General features: G+C 45.6%; 1 protein-coding gene across 2 annotated transcripts in view; it reads left to right on the forward strand.

Moving 5' to 3' along the window:
* Positions 1-18,776, forward strand: part of LOC113456058 (ninein-like) — a 42,024-nt gene that overhangs the window by 18,352 nt on the left and 4,896 nt on the right. For both annotated transcript variants that reach the window (XM_026778983.1, XM_026778981.1), the window contains exons 4-5: positions 5,495-5,576; positions 17,070-17,236. In XM_026778983.1, coding sequence (XP_026634784.1) covers positions 5,495-5,576; positions 17,070-17,236 — 249 coding nt within the window. The remainder of the gene's footprint in view (positions 1-5,494; positions 5,577-17,069; positions 17,237-18,776) is intronic.

The following is an 18,776-nucleotide window of genomic DNA, read 5'->3' on the forward strand; positions in this document are numbered from 1 at the left end:
TGGAAAAGAGGCTCGAAGCTGTGCTAATTGTTCAGCTCGGCTGCTAAGTGCTGTCTGAGGTTTTTTGAAGGAAGGAACCAACTAGATAGGTGACATTAGGTCAGATTTTGTATTTATCTGCCACAATGAGATTGATTTACCACTCTCTGTGTCCATTGTGGAAAGCTTTAATTCTGACTGTCTGAGAAGTCAAAGTCACAAACGGGTCACTATTTCCCTTCCTGCTGGCCAACTAGGACATAGTGACCGATCAGGTGACCCTGCCAGCTTTCCAGGTACTCGCCAGATTCTATCGTCTTGTCTCCTGTCTTCCCCAGATCATTCTCCTGCTCCCCAGACTGTGGCTGATAAACTCTTGAGAGCAGGGGTCGGGTGTCTTGAGGCCCTGGTGGCTCGTCATGAAGCCCAAGGTTTGACTTGCAGTGGTGGGGCTCTCTTGAGAGGTCAAGTCAGAGGTGAAACGGGCACAAGTCAGGCAGATTGCGGGCTCTGGTAGAGCCACATCAGAAGGCCTGGTTCCCCACGAATGCCACATCTAAGACTCTTGGCCAGGAGCACGGCACGTGCCTTCTCTCAGCAATCATCTTCTAGACTTAAAGGTGGGCTCTCAGGTAGATGTTGTGAAATTCAAAGACCAGCTGCCTAGAGAAAACCATCAATGGTTCTACTCACCTGGGATTATTGGAGACGTTCATGGATAACACTTTCCAACTGAATTCTTTATCCCAGGTACTAACACAGGGGGAGGTAGATTGACCATTGGAGAGTGAAAGAAATTGGTGTAAGTTTTATTTGATCAAAGAGTATATAATACACATAATTATACTGTACTTAATCATTTTTGCCCTATTGGCTTTTTCAATATAGTAGAAAAGAGATACTTCAGGCTTCATTTAGCAGCGTGTTTAGTTTTGCCCAAAACTAAACAACTCCAGCCTATTAGTTTTGGAGTGCATATACTTCATCTTTTAAAAAAATAGGCTACATAGAATTATTAAAAGAGCTTTTTAAAAAAAATTATAGAAACATCATCCATTGTGAGGAAGGCTGGTTAATGTCAGTAGTTACTTTATATCCTTGGCGGTGTCTGTCTTTTGCTTGCTGTTTATGGGCTGTAGTCCTGGGTCATGGATGATGTTGTGTGAAAGCAGTAGGGCCAGGTGTGGTGGAGAACACCTTTAATCCCAGCACTTGGGAGGCGAAAGCCAGGGGATCTCTGTAAGTTGGAGGTCAATAGTAAGATGCTGTCTTAACAACAACCAAAAATGTGTGTGTGTGTTTGTGTGCACATGCATGCGTGTATGCATGCATGTGTATGTGGTATGTGCACGTGTGTGTAGGGGGTAGGTACTGGAGAGATTGCTCAGTAGCTAAGAACACGCGCTCTTGCAGAGAACCAGGCTTAGAATTCTAGCACATACACAGTGACTCACAAGCACAACTCTTAGTTCCGCGGGACCCAGCATTCTTTTCTGACTTCAACTTCCGAGGGCACCAAGCACATATGTGTTATATATACATACATATACATATAAAGTATGTATACATACACGCATACTTATAAAGTAACTAAATCTTTTTTTAAGGTTTTTTTTTTTCCTCTGTAGCTTTCGAGCCTGACCTGGAACTAGCTCTTGTAGACCAGGCTGGCCTTGAACTCACAGAGATCCACCTGCCTCTGCTCCAGAGTGCTGGGATTAAAGGTGTGTGCCACCACTGCCCAACATAACTAAATCTTAAAACAACAAGCTCTAGTTGAGGGCTCCTACACTGGCCCTATCTATCCTGCATTTCTCATGACAGATGTACTTTAAGCTGGAACCACGCACGGCTCCTTTGGTTTCCTCTCCGCCAGGCCATATGGTAGATAATCAGATAATCGGGGTTGTGAGATTAGGGACCTACCATCCCAAATGCTTCTACTTGTTGCGCTGTAGTCAGGGAGACTTGAGCCCCACAGAGGACCTTTGGCGTTGATTTGAAGTAATTCCAGAGTATAGAGATGCCTGTGCCTTGTGTTGGGGAGGTTTGTAGACCCCAGGGCGACCTTAGCTTCTACTTTACTGAAGAGTCAGCACCGAACAGCAATGAAGGCTGAATTTTCTTTGGTCGGCAGGGGTGTGTGTGTGGAAGACGGAGGGGGATAGGGCATTGAAGCAACATTTCTCTGGGTAGCCTTGGCTGTCCTGGAACTCCTTCTGTATACTAGGCTAGCCTCAAACTCACAGAGATCCACCTGCCTAGGCAGAGTCTCATTTGACTCGGCTGGCCTGAAACAGCCTCCCTGAAGTTTGAGGCTGACCTTGAACTCTCAAGCCTCCTCCTCCCAAGATTGTAGGCATTCATCACCACGCCCTGTTCCCAGAAAGACTCATCTATAACTATCAACACAGACCTTTAGAAACCCCACAGAGACCTGCAGAGTCCCATAGAAAGGGCTTGAATTTCTCAGGACAAATGCCCCCCTTTCAAGTAGGTCTCCTGTTTAGGTCATCACTGCAGATAGGGGAGAGAGAGGCTTCATTCTGGGCCCTCTATGAAGGAATGAAGCCAGGAAACTCAAAGTTAGGGGTCTCCACATACGACAGACCAGCTCAATTTTTCTAATTCTGAGCAACTCTACGGCTCTCTGGAGTGGACTGGCCCCAGGATCTCCCCACTGCCTTCCTACCCTCTTGGAACTTGACTACGTCACTCGGGCAGCCCTCTTCTGTGCTTCAAATATGACCCTGTTTCTCTGTGTTGGGAGCAGTCAATCCAGGATTATATATGTTAGTATTAACCACCACTTGTGGGGACTGACTGAGTCCTAGAATGTTCTAGACATTTCATGTAATTTTTTTATTGTACCTCCCTAGCACTGCTTCGGGAAGTAGTGTTATAAAACCATAAATGCGTGCAGCGTTCTTCAGTACCTGCCTGACATCCTCTGACATTTCCTAGGAATCTGAATTTCTTGAAGACAGCAGATTGTGTCTCATCTTTGCTGTGTTACTAAGGTTTAGTGTCTGGCACATAGCGGCTGCTCAATACATACTTGTCAGATGAATCATAAGAGATGTTTGGTAGAGAGCCCCAGTGTTGCAGATCAGAATAAAGCTCAGAGCAGCAAGCTAGCCAGGGCACAGAGGGCAGTGGCAGCAGACCCTCCCCGATTCGGAGACCCCTGTCAGCTGGACTGAGCGCCCAGATGTGTGATGCTCTAAACTGGCTGTGGGGTGAACTCCAGTTCACCCGGGTGGTACTGTGCCTACCTGAGTCCATTTCTGAAGCCAGGACCGTGTGCTTCTTTCTTCCTGAGGTTTGAAGATGATTTGTCAGCAGCAAACCCCAAATTAGCACAGCTTACACTCCTGCAATTGATTCACTATTTCATGGACCAACCTATTGCTTTAGCAGATGCTCTGCTTCCCTGGGCAGACTTCTGTTCATGGTTTCTTTAGCATGTTGACTTCAAAAGTCCACAATTACAGGAAATTTGCTGGAGGGTAACACACATACACACACGTGCACACACACATGCAAAAACATGTAACTGAGGTGATGAAGACATTGCATCACTTGATGTGGTGACTATCCCAATCTATACATGTATCAAACCATCAAGTTATACTTCTTAACAACAATAGGATATTAAGTAAAGTCCACGTGATCTAAAAGGAACATAGGGGCTGAAGTGATGGCTCCATAGCTAGCACTTGCTGCTCCTGCAGAAGGCCTGGGTTTGACTCCTAGTACCTATACCCAGTAGCTTACAGCCACCTGTAACTCCAGTTCCAGAAGCTCCAATGCCCTCTTCTAGCCACGATGGGCACCTGCATCCACATACAAGCAAGTAGGCACACACGTTTATATATACACATAAATATAAGTAATTTAAAAAAAACTTTAAGCTCTAAAAGGAATATAATTTGGGTGAAGTTTTAATGAATCAAAATGTAGTAAAATTCCTATCAACATTGGGAGAACTACCAAATTATAATTATAATTATAAATACAGTCTATCCCCCCCCCCCCCAAGACAGGGTTGGTGTTGCCCTGGCTGTCCTGGAACTAGATTTATAGACCAGGCCAGCCTAGAACTAACTCACAAGAGATCCGCCTGCCTGTATCCCTGAGTGTTGGGATTAAAGGTGCGCACCACAATGGACGTGTTTGTTATTCAGGCTGGCCTGGAACTTACTCTGTCACTTTGGAAAACTTCAAATCTGTGGTCTCTTTAGTGGTTGAGCTGCCGGCTGCAGCCACTAAACCCGACTCCTAATTCAGTCTCGAAATGGGCTCCTGCTCTCCTGTGCTGTGTGCAGATGCCACAGTCCTTGAACTTTGCCAGTGTTTAGATAACTGATACGATTTGTTGAGTTCCAAAATTTAATTTGGAACCGTTTTTTCAATTTATTTATCTTCTATATTGAAATGTCTATCCATGCATACCCTGTGAGTAGCCCAACACAAAAATCATAAACTTACTTAAAACATTTCTGGGATTTTTTTTCCCATTAAAAAAAAAAAACAACAACTCCATTGTTGTTCTCAAGTATGAGCCTTGTGGATGAAAACACTGTGTCCCAGTGTCAAAGGCCAGGCACACCTGCCAGTGCTGAGAAATGGCATTCACAGGATCCCATAGTGGTACAAATTTCACACTTACCAGCTTTCATCTTGTCTTATACTGTATAGAATTCTGGGAAAGGAAGCGCCACACATTCAGACTAGAATTATGTTGACTAGAAATATCACCTGTCCCTGCTGTCCCAGGCCAAGGTCACAGAAACTGAAGGTGTAGTAGAACTTTTACCCTTGTAAGCACTTCTGACGGGTATTCCCCTAAGCCAGGCTGGGTTCCTCATGCTGGTCAAGGCAATTATAGATTTATTATAGATTTATGAACTGATGAAAGGGTGTCTCGGGCTTCTTGCTTCCTGTGTGTTTAACATTGAATTTCGCTTGTTTATATACTCGTGGGGATCTGGGAGATAAATATTATATACCTGCCCCAGGCAAAACTGTATTAAGTTTTTCCTCAAAAGTGTTTATTCCCTTCTACTCTGTCTCGAGATCAAAGTATCTATGGCCAACATGACAAGGGGTCATTTACTTGGGGAGTTTTTCCTGACATTGAACCTAACGCCTTTTTCTTCTGATCTTATTTAAAAGGTAAAAGGAGTTGAGAGTTAAAAACGTATCTTTTCCTGAGTGTACAGAGGGTTTGTAGCTTCGCTTTCTCCCCGGGAGCTATAGATATTCGTATTTGTATAAACACAGGAGTGTTCATGGTATTGGACACTAGTAAGGACCAGCCCATCCTTCTTCTTAGACCAGTAAGGACCAGCCCGTCTTTCCTCCCATGCTTTAGAGAGAAAGGGAAAAGAGAACAGACGTGGGTGATGATTTGCTTCAAGGCTGTCAGGTTGGGAACAGATGCCTTGCAGATGGATTTGCATTCTTGGGGCTGTGGGAGATGATCTTAAATTTATTTTTAATTGCTTTTTAGGTACATTTTGACCAATTTAAAGAAGCGCTAATACTTATCTTGTCTAGAACTCTGTCCGGAGAAGAGCACTTTCAGGAGTCAGGTAAGAGCACTGACGTTTCTTCTCTGTAATCCCCTTTAAAAGCTATCCAGGCGTGGGCTGGGAATATAGCTCAGTGATAGAGTGCTCACCCAGTATGCACAGGACCTTGAGTTCAATCCCCAGCTCTTCCCTCCTCCCCAAAAAAGTTTGAAAATTTTTCTGGAGGAAAAACTGTGAGGACCTGAAGTATGCATGTGGAGGATTTGGGACGTCTGCTCTTCATAGACGGGGCCATTATTTCCAGAGACTTCTCTTTCGCTATCATCTCGAAAGCCTTGCAGCTGTTAAACACTAAAATGAGACTTCTCTCCCACAGCTGCACATTGTGGCAGAGACCATTGGATTATTCCCAGGCAAGTGTCAGGGTATAACAGGAACTCATTGTTGGCTCTAGCAGAATGAAGCTGAGTGATAGCTCCTCCAGCCTTACTTCCTGTGTCTGTGTGAGCAATGATCTGGGGAAAAGTTTCCTGGAAGAAGAAATGTGGCCATCAAGAGAGAATTCTATATGGTCCCACTGAGCAGAAAATCCTCTGCTTATAGACATGGCCAATGATGGTTTAATGATGTCTGTGTGACTCCCTCCCACTCTCAATATATACATATAAAAGAAATACAGAGTATCAATATTTCTAGCACCTGGAAGAACACTTAGCCTTAGTAAATATTAAGTAACTGTCATGAAAGAAGAATAAATGTTGTATCTCATTGTTTTTTTAAAGACTTCCATATATTGTAAGATATATAGTTACACATCTCAAAAGAGAAAAGTGTTGTCAAATATAACCTAAAATGTTATCGATGGTTAAATGTATTTTAATTTAAGTGTTCAAATCTGGCACCAGTGTATATATGCTTTAAAATCAAAGAAATGTGATAAATATTTGAGGGAAATTCTAAAGTGTAGAAACTCATATTTAAGTATAGAGAACTATGACGTCATTTGATTGATATGGGCTAGGGACAGGTTCCAGCTAAAATGAAGCATCGGGAAATGTTAAGGCTACTGTAACTTCTGTCTCTTGTAATGGGAATACTGTGATCATACTTGCTTTCCCCACCCATACAGGGGTAAAATGTACTAGAAGAATTACACCTCTGTAAACCTGACTTTAGATAAAGAAAACAAACAAAAAACTGTAGTCCAGTCTGAGCAGAGATCATTAGCATTTCGTGGAGTCCTTTACTGTGACCTGTTTATGTGGAACACAGATGGGAACTCATTTCTTCTCTTCACCAGGAGTCTGGGTCTCTGCTGTACTTTGTAAAATGCTCCAGATTTGGGTCACGCGTCTGGGCTTTACCTTTAACCAAGTTATCTACCCTTAGTAAGGCTGTTCCTGGACCCAGGGCTTGAAACAACTTCCTGGAAGTTCCTACTGAGCCTGGGGGAAAGGTTTTGCATTCTTTTAGGCTAATAGCAGGATGTCCATAGGTGATCACTGCCGGAATATGGATGGACTTCCGTTACTTGTGGGATCTCATATCTTCTTGGTATTATTGATTTTTAAAAGTTTGTTACCTTGATAGCAATTATGCAAGATCTGGGAGCCCCGGATAGAGTGGTAAATTTGGGCTAATATGAGGATAGGCAATGTAAACTATTCCGTGTCCTGTGCTGTCACGTGGTTTGGGAGGGGCAGCCGTGGCATTAATCCACATGACACTTTCACCATTCTTTCCTGAAAACCCATACTGTCTTCTGATAAAAAATTGTCACTGTCAAAATACAGGTTTGTAGTGACCACACATGGGGAGGCTGACCCCAGGGCTGTGCTGTGTTGGAGCCCAGCAATAGCAAAAGCTGCAGGATGACCATGAGCTTGGAAACTGCCCGAAAGTCAGACTGACAGCGCTAGCTGCAGAGGGTGGCTTCAGTACTCCAGGTGGGCTCCACACTGCACAGACAATGGCCATCCCTTGGGCCAGTCTTTCAAGATCAAGCAGAGAAGGCTTTTTTTTTTTTTTAATCATTTCACCATGTGACAGAACTGTTTCCAAACCAGTGTGATCCAACAGTTAGATCCCTGTGGACAGGACAACATTTCAGCCAGTGTTTCAGTGATGCTGTTAACCCCTGTTAATCCTAGCAGGATACAAATCCAGAATGGAGCCAGCGCCTTGAGTGCTTTATCTACTAGGAAGCTTGGGTCCTGGCCCATGACTCCCACACTCCCTGCTTTGTTCTGCGCGTTGCTGCTTTGTCTGTCACTGGCCTCTGTCTTCCTAGTCCCGCCAGTCACTCATGACTATCAGGGTGTTCTTTGCACCGAAACATATCCCCACCCATTTGGAATCTGATTCTTCTACCACCCAGACTCACTGGTTTGCATAGCAGACTCTCTGAGTTCATCCCTGCCTCCCCCTTCATGGTAATTATCATCCCTCCTTAAATGATAGGCTGCAGAATTTAGGACTGGTAGAGCCCTGCCCTTGTATAAAAAGCCAAATGGGGGCATAAAGGAGGGCAGAGCCTAAGTGAAGTCCTATGAATAAATGGCAGGGCAAGAGTTAATACAGTGTCATCAACACATGTACAGAACCTAGTTTTAAGTGTTTTTTTTTTTTATGTGTGTGTGCCTGGGTGTATGTGTGTGCACCCTGTGTGTAACTAGCACTCAAAGAGGCCAGCAGAAGGCATGTGATCCCCTGGAGTTAGAGTTACAGGCCATTGTGAGCCATCATGCGGGTGCTGACAACCAAACTCCAGTCCTCTGCAGGAGCAGTACGTGCTCTTAACTGCTGAGCTATCTATCTCTCCAGCCCTTAGTTTAAAGACTTTGAACCTTCAGATGGATGAGCAGGTCCTCAGTCTGTGCACCCCATCTCAGAGTCTGCCAAGGAGGGAGTCCTTGCATCACTGGGAGCTCAGAACTTAACTCCTGTCTTACCACACGGACCAACATGTGCTGTTCGTCATGCCTTTGGAGATGCAGTTGGTCTTGGAGAGAAAAGACAAGACTGTGGAGGAGACTAGAAAGACAGGGCTATGGTGTCCAGGCTGAGAAGCCCCAAGAGTCATGAGCTGATAGCAGCAAGAGTCCTGGAAGACAAAACGTCCTGTGTCTGTATTAGACAGGTGTTCTAGAGAAAGGGGACCACAGGGATGTGCATATGTGTGTGCAGATAGAAATACTGCTTATAAAACAGAGTCTCCTAGGTGGTCTTATACTGTGGTGCCTGGACAATCCAACAGTGGCTGTCTTATGTACTAGAGAGGCAAGAATCAGGGAGCCCAGGCATCCCGAGTTAGCACTGAAAACCCAGAAGTGCCCACCCCTGGAGAGACAGTGGTATTAGGTTCCCGTGAAAGACCAAACACGTTAGAGTCTGACATCTATGGAGGAGAGCAAAAATAGCCATAGAGCCACTTGCTCACAAAGAAGGGAAGACAGGGGTCACACACATTTCCAGCTCATTCATTTGACTTCTTTTAATCCTGGCCACTCTTGGAAGGGATGTCACAGCCCACACGGAGGGTGAGGGCCATTCCCCATCCCATGTTCCCATTTCTTCCATGTCGATCCTCTCTATCAATGTTTTTGCAGACACACACGTGTGTTTAATCAGTTACACACATTTCCTAATCCACTCAAGTTAACAACCCAATCAACCCTTGTAGTACCCGACCAGGCAACAGTCTCAAAAAGCCTTCTTGATTTGATGTGAAGAACCTGCAACCAAAAAATGCTGGCTCAGCCTGTTCAATGGTGTGACCTCATACATCACACCCTTATGGTCTTAGATCAGCTGGTATCTAAAAGTGGTTAGACCCCGTTCAGCTTTAAGGGCCACTTATGTTGTCTCCTAATGCCTGAATGGCGTTATTTCAGTCTGTGGAGAAAGCCACACACACTAGCTTTCTCATTCTTTAAGATTTTACTTAACATAAGTTGACACGGAAGAGTTCTTCTGAAGGGCAGATGCTCAGTGTTTCACGCTTCTGTCTCCTAATAAAAGGCAGTTGCACATAAATAATACAAAGCCAAGCTCTCGGGATTTGAAGAGCTATGGAATTAACTCGTTATTTTTAACTTCATAGTCTTGGGCTCTGCCCTTTATAACTTCTCTTGTGCGGTTTTTAGCATCTTCATAACTCTGGCTTTTGTAATTCTAAGACGGTAGTAGTTTTTTCCTGTAAAAAGAACAGTGACAAAGGAGACAACGAAACTTAGATAAGGGCAGGAGAGAAAACTGTCCATGCTCTAGTGTCCTCTGTAGCTTCCAGGCTGATTGGCAGTGACAGTGGTGGGACTCCCTCATAGCTGTGTGTGCTGTTTAATCTTTAAGTCATGCTTCTGGAATAAGAGGGGGCAACAACCTATTAACTAGTTATTCAGTTTGTAATGGCTTTGGGTTATGGGGGGAGGAGGGCGGTTGTAGTGGAAATACTAGCCTGGCACTATGTTGCATGGCGCCAACACACTCCTGGCTTCAGTCTCTAGAGATCTTGGCTTTTTGTTTGTTTCTTTTTTGTTTTTTGGTTTTTGGTTTTTTTTTTTTTTTTGATGCATCTTCACTAGGTTTCTGATGTGAAGTAAATGTTAGCATAATGCAAGAAGCCCTTGAAATGCCTCTCCTTTGTTGGCGGGAGGGGGAGAGCTCAGCCTGGAAGAGCCGCTCACCAGGAAAACAGGATGAGGCGCTGTTCTGGCAGGTGGTGGTTTCTGTTACAGAACTTTTATGTTCCGGGTGCTATTCCATTTAATTGCAGTTGTTTTCCCTAGTTGTCAAAAAGCCATAAATGCAGCCAACACGCCCTTTTATTCGCTTAGCAACTACACAGCAGAGTGGGTTTCTTGGGCATCGGGCGAGATCCTGATTTACAGTGATCAGAGATGTGTTTGTGCCTGCGTGCAGATGTGCTAGGCCAAGCTCTGGAGTCTAGCCGCAGAGTTGGTAAGCCATCATACATGTAGCTCAGAGGTTTGTCTCTGTCTGCTCTTTTCCTAAGATAAGAACATAGGCTCTCCTCTTCTGATTGTAAGGATCAGAAGTTTTCTCATCAGTCACCATAGAGGTGGGTGCTAGACTGTTTGTCTCTGGGCATGGTGGTGCATGCCCGTCATCCTAACGTGACAGCTGAGGAACCTGAGGTGGGAGGGACACAAATGCAAGGCCAACCTGGGCTATACAGCGAGCCCCTCCCACCTTAAACACAAAAGATGGTCTCTGCATGGTGTGAAGCTGGACACACGCGTGCCTACTGGCGGTCAGGTAAGATGCTAGAGCCTTCGCTGTGAGCTGTAGGATGCTCTTCGCTAATCAATGCTTTCTCTCAGATCTCATGATGCACAAATAATCATGGATGCGCATGAAGTATAAACGGATGCTCACTTTGGATAGTGTGTGTGTGGTCGAGTAAGAAAATGTTGGCAGTATGTCAGTAGGCAAATTGTGGCTTATGTGTATAATCCGGGTCTAAGCAGTTATTAAAATGCCACAGAAGGTTGCTTATTGTTCGGATGATTTTACTGAGGATAAAAGGCAATCTTTTAAAAAAAAATCCATAGAGTGTCCTACAAATACGTATGTTACTTGAAGTTAGTAAATAGGGTGCTGAGAATCTTGATAATGAAATAACGTACTTGGTACCCGTGTGTTTCATTTTAATTGCGGTGTGTGGAAGGAGGCTTCTGCACAGGGGATCTGAAAGACACGGGAGTCTCGGAGAGTTGGCTCATCCGCTCCTAGCAGCCTGTCCACAAAGCGAGAAACAGCTAACAGGGAAGAGAAAGTTAGGATCAGGTCAAGATCAGGGCTCTGGTTTCTGAGCTGAACTGTCTTATTGGACATTGGCCTCAAATCTGACTTGTTGGAAGAAAGTGAGGCTGAGGAGATCTGCTGTGATTTGAAGGTTGGGATATTCTTCCTGACTCTGCTCAGCCAGGTGCCCACCGCTGGGTACCTACCTCTTCCTACGCTAATGGCTTCAGGCTGCCAGCAGCTCCACAGCAGCCTTGGCGGGAAGGGCTAGAATTCGGGGAGGAACTCCCGTGACAGGAGCGGGCCGGACAGGACCGTGACCTTGCTCCACAGACACTCAGACACTCGTATTTTCCCTCTTTTAGGAAATGAAGCCTTCATGAAGTTAAGGACTCCTAACCCCCAAGATCCTGGTGGTAGTATCTCACCCCAGGTTTATTTGGCTCTAATGCCCATGTTCTTCCCATAAAACACAGATGCCCCAGAAAGTGTTACAGTCTAAGCAGACAGGGAATCCTAACACACAAAGATGCTTGTAGAGAAACGTGACTGGCCGTGGTTAAATTGGAATCTGCAGTCAGTATGAGTTATGTGACAGCATAGGAGGAAAGACACCGTGAAAGTTGTGCCAAGAAGTTCCTTGAATAAAAAGCTTTCCATTGAGCCTTAAGCATCAGGGAAGATCCTGTCAGGGAAACGTGGCAACAGCTGTGGAGCCTCCTCACGTAGGTCATGCGGTCAGTCCTCCCGGCAAACCCTGGGAAGCAATGTAATTGCTATTGGTGCAGATCTTTTCATGGCCACAGATCCTTCCTTGGCTGAGCTAGACTGTAGAGCTGGCCCAGTTGGCCCAGGGCGTTACCACACTGCACTTTACTCCTCTGCTGCTTTTGGCCAGCTTCAAAGACTTCCAGATCCGGCAGAACCAATCAGAGCCTCACGTGCGTGCTTTTGTCCCTCCTCCTGCAAGGAGCATCTCCCAGCTTGCTAAGGACTAGGGTAGATGCTGCTTCTAGAATTCGGTCCCTGCATCCAGGGAAAAGCCTGAGCAAGACCAGTGCATTGAGACTCCAGAGATGGTGAGTGTTCCAGCAGCACACGGAGGTGGTGATCCAGTTTTAGGAGGGAGAGAAAGTGAGCCAGACACAGGATTGTTCCTCATGCTTCTGGGAGGTGCGGAGGAGTCAAGGCTACGAGTCTTGTTCTCTTCCTGACACAGGAGCATCCACTCGGGGTACCATTGTCTGAGGCACTGTACCTCAATTTTAGTTTTTCCTGTAAGTGCTGGGCCTTCTGGTCACACGCCATCCATGCCTCTGCCACCTCTCTGTAGCGTCTCCTCTTATGATGAGCTATAGAATAGAGATGAGGCATGTGTGCTTTGTCGGCCTCCTAGGTGGAGAAGAAATGAGTGGGTGTTGTTTTTCTCTATCCTCTGAATTCCCCACTCAACATCTTTTTTTCTTGCCTGCTTTGTAGAACTTGTGAGTTTCTCCACCTTACTTAAGGATCTTTAGAGACATAAATCCAGGTTTCTCTTTGTTTACCTACTTCTAACCGGGTGCTTGGTTTATGGAGCAAACAGACATCCAAACTAGGCCAGGTGGTACTGCCTCAAAGCCAGGACCCTTCTCTAAGCTTTTCTAGGATGGAAGAGACCCCTCAAGAGGGATCAGGCTTTTCTAATCCCGAATATTATTTATTGTCTTATTTTATGATTTATTTATTTCATATGTAGTGTGTGCATGTTCATAGGTGTGTGTACACGCACGTGGAAGCCAGAGGTTGTCATTGAGTGTCTTCCTTTATCACTCCTCATCTTCTTATTCTTTTCCCCCTTTGGTTTGGTTTTTTGAGACAAGGTTTCTCTGTGAGGCCCTGGCTGTCCTGGGACTTGCCCTGTAGACCAGACTGGCCTCCAACTCCTAAAGATAATGCATGTTAAGATATTTAGCAATGCAGTAAGAAGGAATGTGTGTAGCACAGCATAAGTGATCACTGTTTGTATCAGCAATGATGATAACATTTGTTGTGATTATTTTATCACTTAGAGGGTCCCTCCTTTTCATGGATTAAAGGGGGTACATCACCAATGCCCGGCCGCACCTGATTTTTTTAGACAGGGTTTCTTGCACTCTTACTCACCCGGTGCAGCTCCTTCAGAGGGGTGTAGCTCTGAGAAACTGGACTGACAGGCCAGCAAAGCTGTAGGACCCTCTGCTGCCACTCTACCCAGAGCGGGGGGTTGTAGGCCCAGCTTTGATGTGGGCTCTGGTGGTCCAAGCTCAGGTCCTCCTGCTTGTGCAGCGGGCTCTTTGCCAGCTGAGCCTCCAGAGAAGGACTGTCCTTCACACCTTCCCCTGGAGGTCTGGCCTATGCTGAAGGAAGCCCTGAGGTAAAAACAGTTTCTTTTCTCCATAAACCAAAGAACCCCTGCATTATCTGGCATCAAGAAAATCATTCCCGAATGAAACCCCAAGAAACTGTCACTTCTGGGTACACTCCCAAAATAAATCAGCTTTGCCCCAGGGCGGCATCTCTCATGAGAAGTGCTATCTATGCTGGCAGACCCTGTGCTTTTCAGCTTGAGCGTCTGAGGATACCTTGAAGTTCCACAGTGGCCTCCTGTTCGGATTGCTGCTGTTACCTTGGGACGCCCAGTTGACTTCGCTGGAGGGATTCATAGTTCTCAAAGGCTCCCTGCAGCCAAGGCTGTTGACCTTCTTACTTGCAGGGTCTCTCCTTCCCTCCTGTAAGCCAAGTGATGCTGATGTTCTCAGAAGAGGGGTGTGTGAGTGCGTGATGCCGAGGGGTAACCGTTGCTAACTGCTGTGGTGGCCTGGTTTGTATTAGCCATGTGGGGTTTGAGAAACTCTGACAAGGAATCCGTAATAATCCACTTTTTTTTTTTTTTTTTTTTTTTGGTTTTTCGAGACAGGGTTTCTCTGTGGCTTTGGAGCCTGTCCTGGAACTAGCTCTGTAGACCAGGCTGGTCTCGAACTCACAGAGATCCGCCTGCCTCTGCCTCCCGAGTGCTGGGATTAAAGGCGTGCGCCACCACCGCCCGGCTTAATCCACCTTTTTTATGTGCATGCTAACATCTTCATTCTAGTAAAGTTTGCTTAGGGGCTGGAAACACACACACATGAGCTGATTAGATATGTGTGTAGGTGTATATACACATATTGATTCTCTATATATACATATATAGATTTATAGAAGTAATCTTAAAATTTTCTTGCAATTGGTTATTACAATAAAATATAATTTAAGAGGTTTTAAAGTTCCTGAAATTAAAAAAGAATAAGTAAATAAGTAAACCCCCAAATTCACATTATTTCCCAGCAGTTCACAATTGGCCCACATTTTTTTGTTGTTTAGAAGGAGAGGTGTTTAGGCCCCATCAATGTTCCCTACCATCACAGACGGGAGAGTTAATAGACAGGGGGCCACTTTACCCACAGGTAAGCTTAGGAACCCCATCCCTGGTGGAGTCTGCAGAGGCTGTCACTTCCCATACTTTTCATTTTAGAAGCAGTGCACCTCACAATAAGAACTCCGCTGCCTCTTCTATCCCCAGCTACAACCTAATTCTCATACTTGGAACACCCTGGGTTATACATTTCCCTATTAATCCTTTCTAAGCCCTCATAGTCACTAATGGCGTATCCTGTGTCTGCCACTAAAATTTAAGACCACCTAATAAATTAAGGATGCTTCTGCATTGCTTCCTGTCTGACCAGCACCTGTGGGTGTCAGCTGCCAACCGGGAGCTCCGGTGTCTGTGCCACTCCTGAACACACACAGGCTGACACACTCACTTCTGATGAAAGGTACCTTCAAGTGTGCATGCTGTTTTCAATACAAATTGTGTATGCTTAAACACTTCCTGGAAGAGAATCGCTCCATCTAATGGAATGTCTTGGCTGGGACTTATAAAGAGCTGTATATTAATATTGCTGGAAATTGCATAGCTATCATAAATACTTCACTCTTAGCTTTCCTGAACATTTCAGAATGCTCCTGGTTGCATCTGTGAGCACCAAGGAAGGACACAGGGGGAAGGTGGACAGGTAAACAGGGATCTGCCTTCCCAGGGATGCTGAAGTAAGAGTCCACCACCCTAACCATGCTTCCATTGAGGGTTAAAGAAGGGTTTTTATTCTTTCAGCTCATATCTGATTACACACGCTTGCCCTGATGATCTATGTACACATGTCATTTAAAGCACTTGTGTCTGAGTTCTGGAGCGTGCTCAGACTGTCATGCTCAAACAGGACCTAGAGTGTGTCCTCCCAAAAGTCAGTGTGTCTGTAGAGACAGACAGTAAGGCAATAGATCATTGCCAGTCTTGTGTATTTTAATAGAATATTTTATTTCCCCTAAAACTATGCAAAGCACTTGCAAATCTTGAGGATGGCATTTGAGTGGAGTGAAGTATTTATCTTTATTGCTTTAAAGCTTCAGAGTAGAGCGTGAGGGGCTGGCTGGTGGAGGTGGTCACGGAGGACGTGGCGCCTGGGGCAGCAGTAGAGGCGCTGGTTGTAGACGGGGTGCTTGGTGGGAGGGCTGGTGGTAGCGAAAGTGAAAGTGGTAGTTGCTGAACTTGAGAAGTGGTCCGGAACACCAGGGTTCTTCAGAGACGGAGATAACTCCCTTGGGCATGGCCCTTTTTAGTTACAGGTCAGATAACTCCCTTGGGCATGGCCCTTTTTAGTTACAGGTCATTGACATTGAAAACAAAAGAAGCAGGATACCATTTTCCTTTCTTTTCTTTGTTTTTTTTTTCAAGACAGGATTTCTCCCTGTAACAGTCCCTGCTGTCCAGGAATTCACTCTGTAGACCAGGTTGACCTCGAACTCAGAGAGATCCCTCTGCCTCTGCCTGAGGGCTGGGATTAAAGGCGTGCACCATCGCTGCCCAGCAATAGCATTTTTTCTTAATGTGGCCTTCCACTTACTATTTTATTCCATAGCTTTTAATTTTATAATATTATAATGAAATCTTGATGGCAGGTTTCACAGCAGTGAGGAGCTGTCAATAATTGATTAGATTTCTCAGTGTCACTTGGTTTTCGTGCTGCTCTGCTTATCTGGTAGATCAGAAAGTAGAACAGTTGATAAAGGGATCCCTAAAGTGGGAGGGAGGATGTTTTTATATTAATTGGTGTGGACACTAATTTCCCGAACTGTACAAGGTCCAGGACTTACTAGAAGCTGTCTCTTGGTTAGATATTTTTTCTCTTTCTCTACTTCTTTTGCCTTCCTATGCTTAAAACCACCAGCTTAAGAAATAAGAAAATCAAATGTTATCAACTCCTGTATCCCCTTTTTGGTAGGGAGTTCCCTGTAGCCCCAGCTGGTTCCGAACTCACTGTGTAACTGAGGACACCAAGATGCGGGACTTCCTGCCTCTACTTCCTGAGGGCAGGATTACTGGAAGACCACCATACCCAGTTCACAGGGTGCTGGGGATCGAACCCAGGACCCTGTGATCGCTAGATAAGCACTCTACCAATGCATGCTCAGCCCTCCTGACCTTAGTATGAGCTTCTCAACCCATTTCTTTCTGCTATCATCGCTTCTGTAACTCACAGATGCATGGATGCAGGTACTGCGGACCATCAGAAGTAGAAACCTCGCTGCACCCAACCTGAGGACTCACACGCGCCTCTGGCCACCACAGCTGGCCCACAGGGCTGGATTATTTGGGGGCTGTATCCCACAAGCGTCAGCTTGTAGCTGCTTCTCATGTAACGTGGCCTTAACTCTTGTCTCCTTGTCCAGACTGCTTAGAGGCTCAGCCCAAATATGTTAGAGGTGGCAAGCGTTATGGACGAAGATCTCTACCCGAGTTTCAAGAGTCTGTGGAAGAGTTTGCAGAGGTGACAGTGCTCGAGCCACTAGATGAAGAAGCAAAGCCGTCACGCCTCCCAGCTGATGACTGCAGCGAGGTAAGGAGCCTGTCATAGTCACTGATCTCAGGCAGAGTCATCCATCATGGGCATGAGCACTCGAGCGTGAGACGAAGTTAGGCGTTGATTGTGCAATCGGCTCTGCTCAGATATGGCTCCTTGCTCGTTTTCCCTCCTGTGCCTCTCAGGCATATATGCTAATCTTCCAATTTGAGTGTTTTCACTCATGTCTTAGGTTTTGAAAAGTTGGTATGTCTGAAAAGTTGCTGTGTCTGTCCCTTGTTATGTGTATATAACTCGATTTCAGTTATTTATATTTCTGCTCTTCTCCTAGCTTTCCTTAGAATTGTATCTTTCCCCCTTATGCTCCCAACCCCACTGCCTATTATGGTGACTTATAAAACTGACCAATGCTGGGGAGATAGCTCAGTGGGTAAGGGCACTTGCTGCATAAACTTGACGAGCTGAGTTCAAATCCCCAGAACCCATTAAGAAGCTAGGTGGGATCACACATATGCCGCTGGGCTTGGGAGTACAGTGGAGGCAAGAAGATCCATGGTGGGGTGGTAGAAGGATAGGAAGGAAGTTATAGATGAAGACGGTAAGATTGCTGGGGCTTGCTAGTGGTCAGCGTAGTTCCGAGTGGAGAGAATGACCCTGCCTCGAGGGAATAAGATGGAAAATGCCAAGACAGGACACCCAGTGTCCTCTTCCGGACTCACGACAGGCGTGGACACAAGTATTCATGCACACACATGTGCACATATACCACCCATTCAAGCATACACCTCACGTACATACATGTACACAAATTCAAGCATACACTTCACGTACATACATGTACACAAATTAAAAAAAAACTAAAGTTTTCACTGTCTTCACCCTCAAACCATGAAGCAGCTTCCATGATAGAAGAATGGAAATCATATATTTCAATTTTTCAGTATTTTTTAAGATTCATTTATGTGTATGAATATAAGTGCACGTTGTACATGCCTGTAGCCTGGGGTGGGGGTGGGGTCAGAGATGGCATCAAATACTCCAGAACTGGGTTTACAGATGGGTATAAGCTGCCATGTGGGTGCCGTGGCTTGAACCTAGGTCCTCTGTAAGAACAGCTAATCCTCTTAACTGTAGAGCCATCCCTCTAGCCCCATGTTTTGATGTTTGTAAAAGTGCCTGCATCTTAGCTTTTGAGATGTGGTAGAGTAGTTCAAGTACTTGGATTCTTGCTTCGAAGCATGGGCTAGGGCTCTTTCCCAGGGATTGACATCTGACAAAGCTTTTCCTCTTCCCTGGGCCTGTCACACCCGAGTGCAATCTGGCTCACACACTGATTCCCGTTACATCCCTGTGCAGCTTGGGTCACACGCAGGTACCCCTATCAGACCTGTGTGCTGCTCCGTTCACAAGTTATTAGTAACCCTGGTTCCCCCGTCACACCTGGGTGCAGCTCTGCTCACATGCTGGCTTCCCTGTAACACCCAGGTGCAGCTCGGATCACACACTGGCTCTCCTGACACACGCAGGTGCAGCTCGGCTCACACACTGGCTCCCCTGTCACACCCGGGTGCAGCTC

Source organism: Microtus ochrogaster, chromosome 1, assembly GCF_000317375.1.
Source record: "Microtus ochrogaster isolate Prairie Vole_2 chromosome 1, MicOch1.0, whole genome shotgun sequence".
NCBI lineage: Eukaryota > Metazoa > Chordata > Mammalia > Rodentia > Cricetidae > Microtus > Microtus ochrogaster.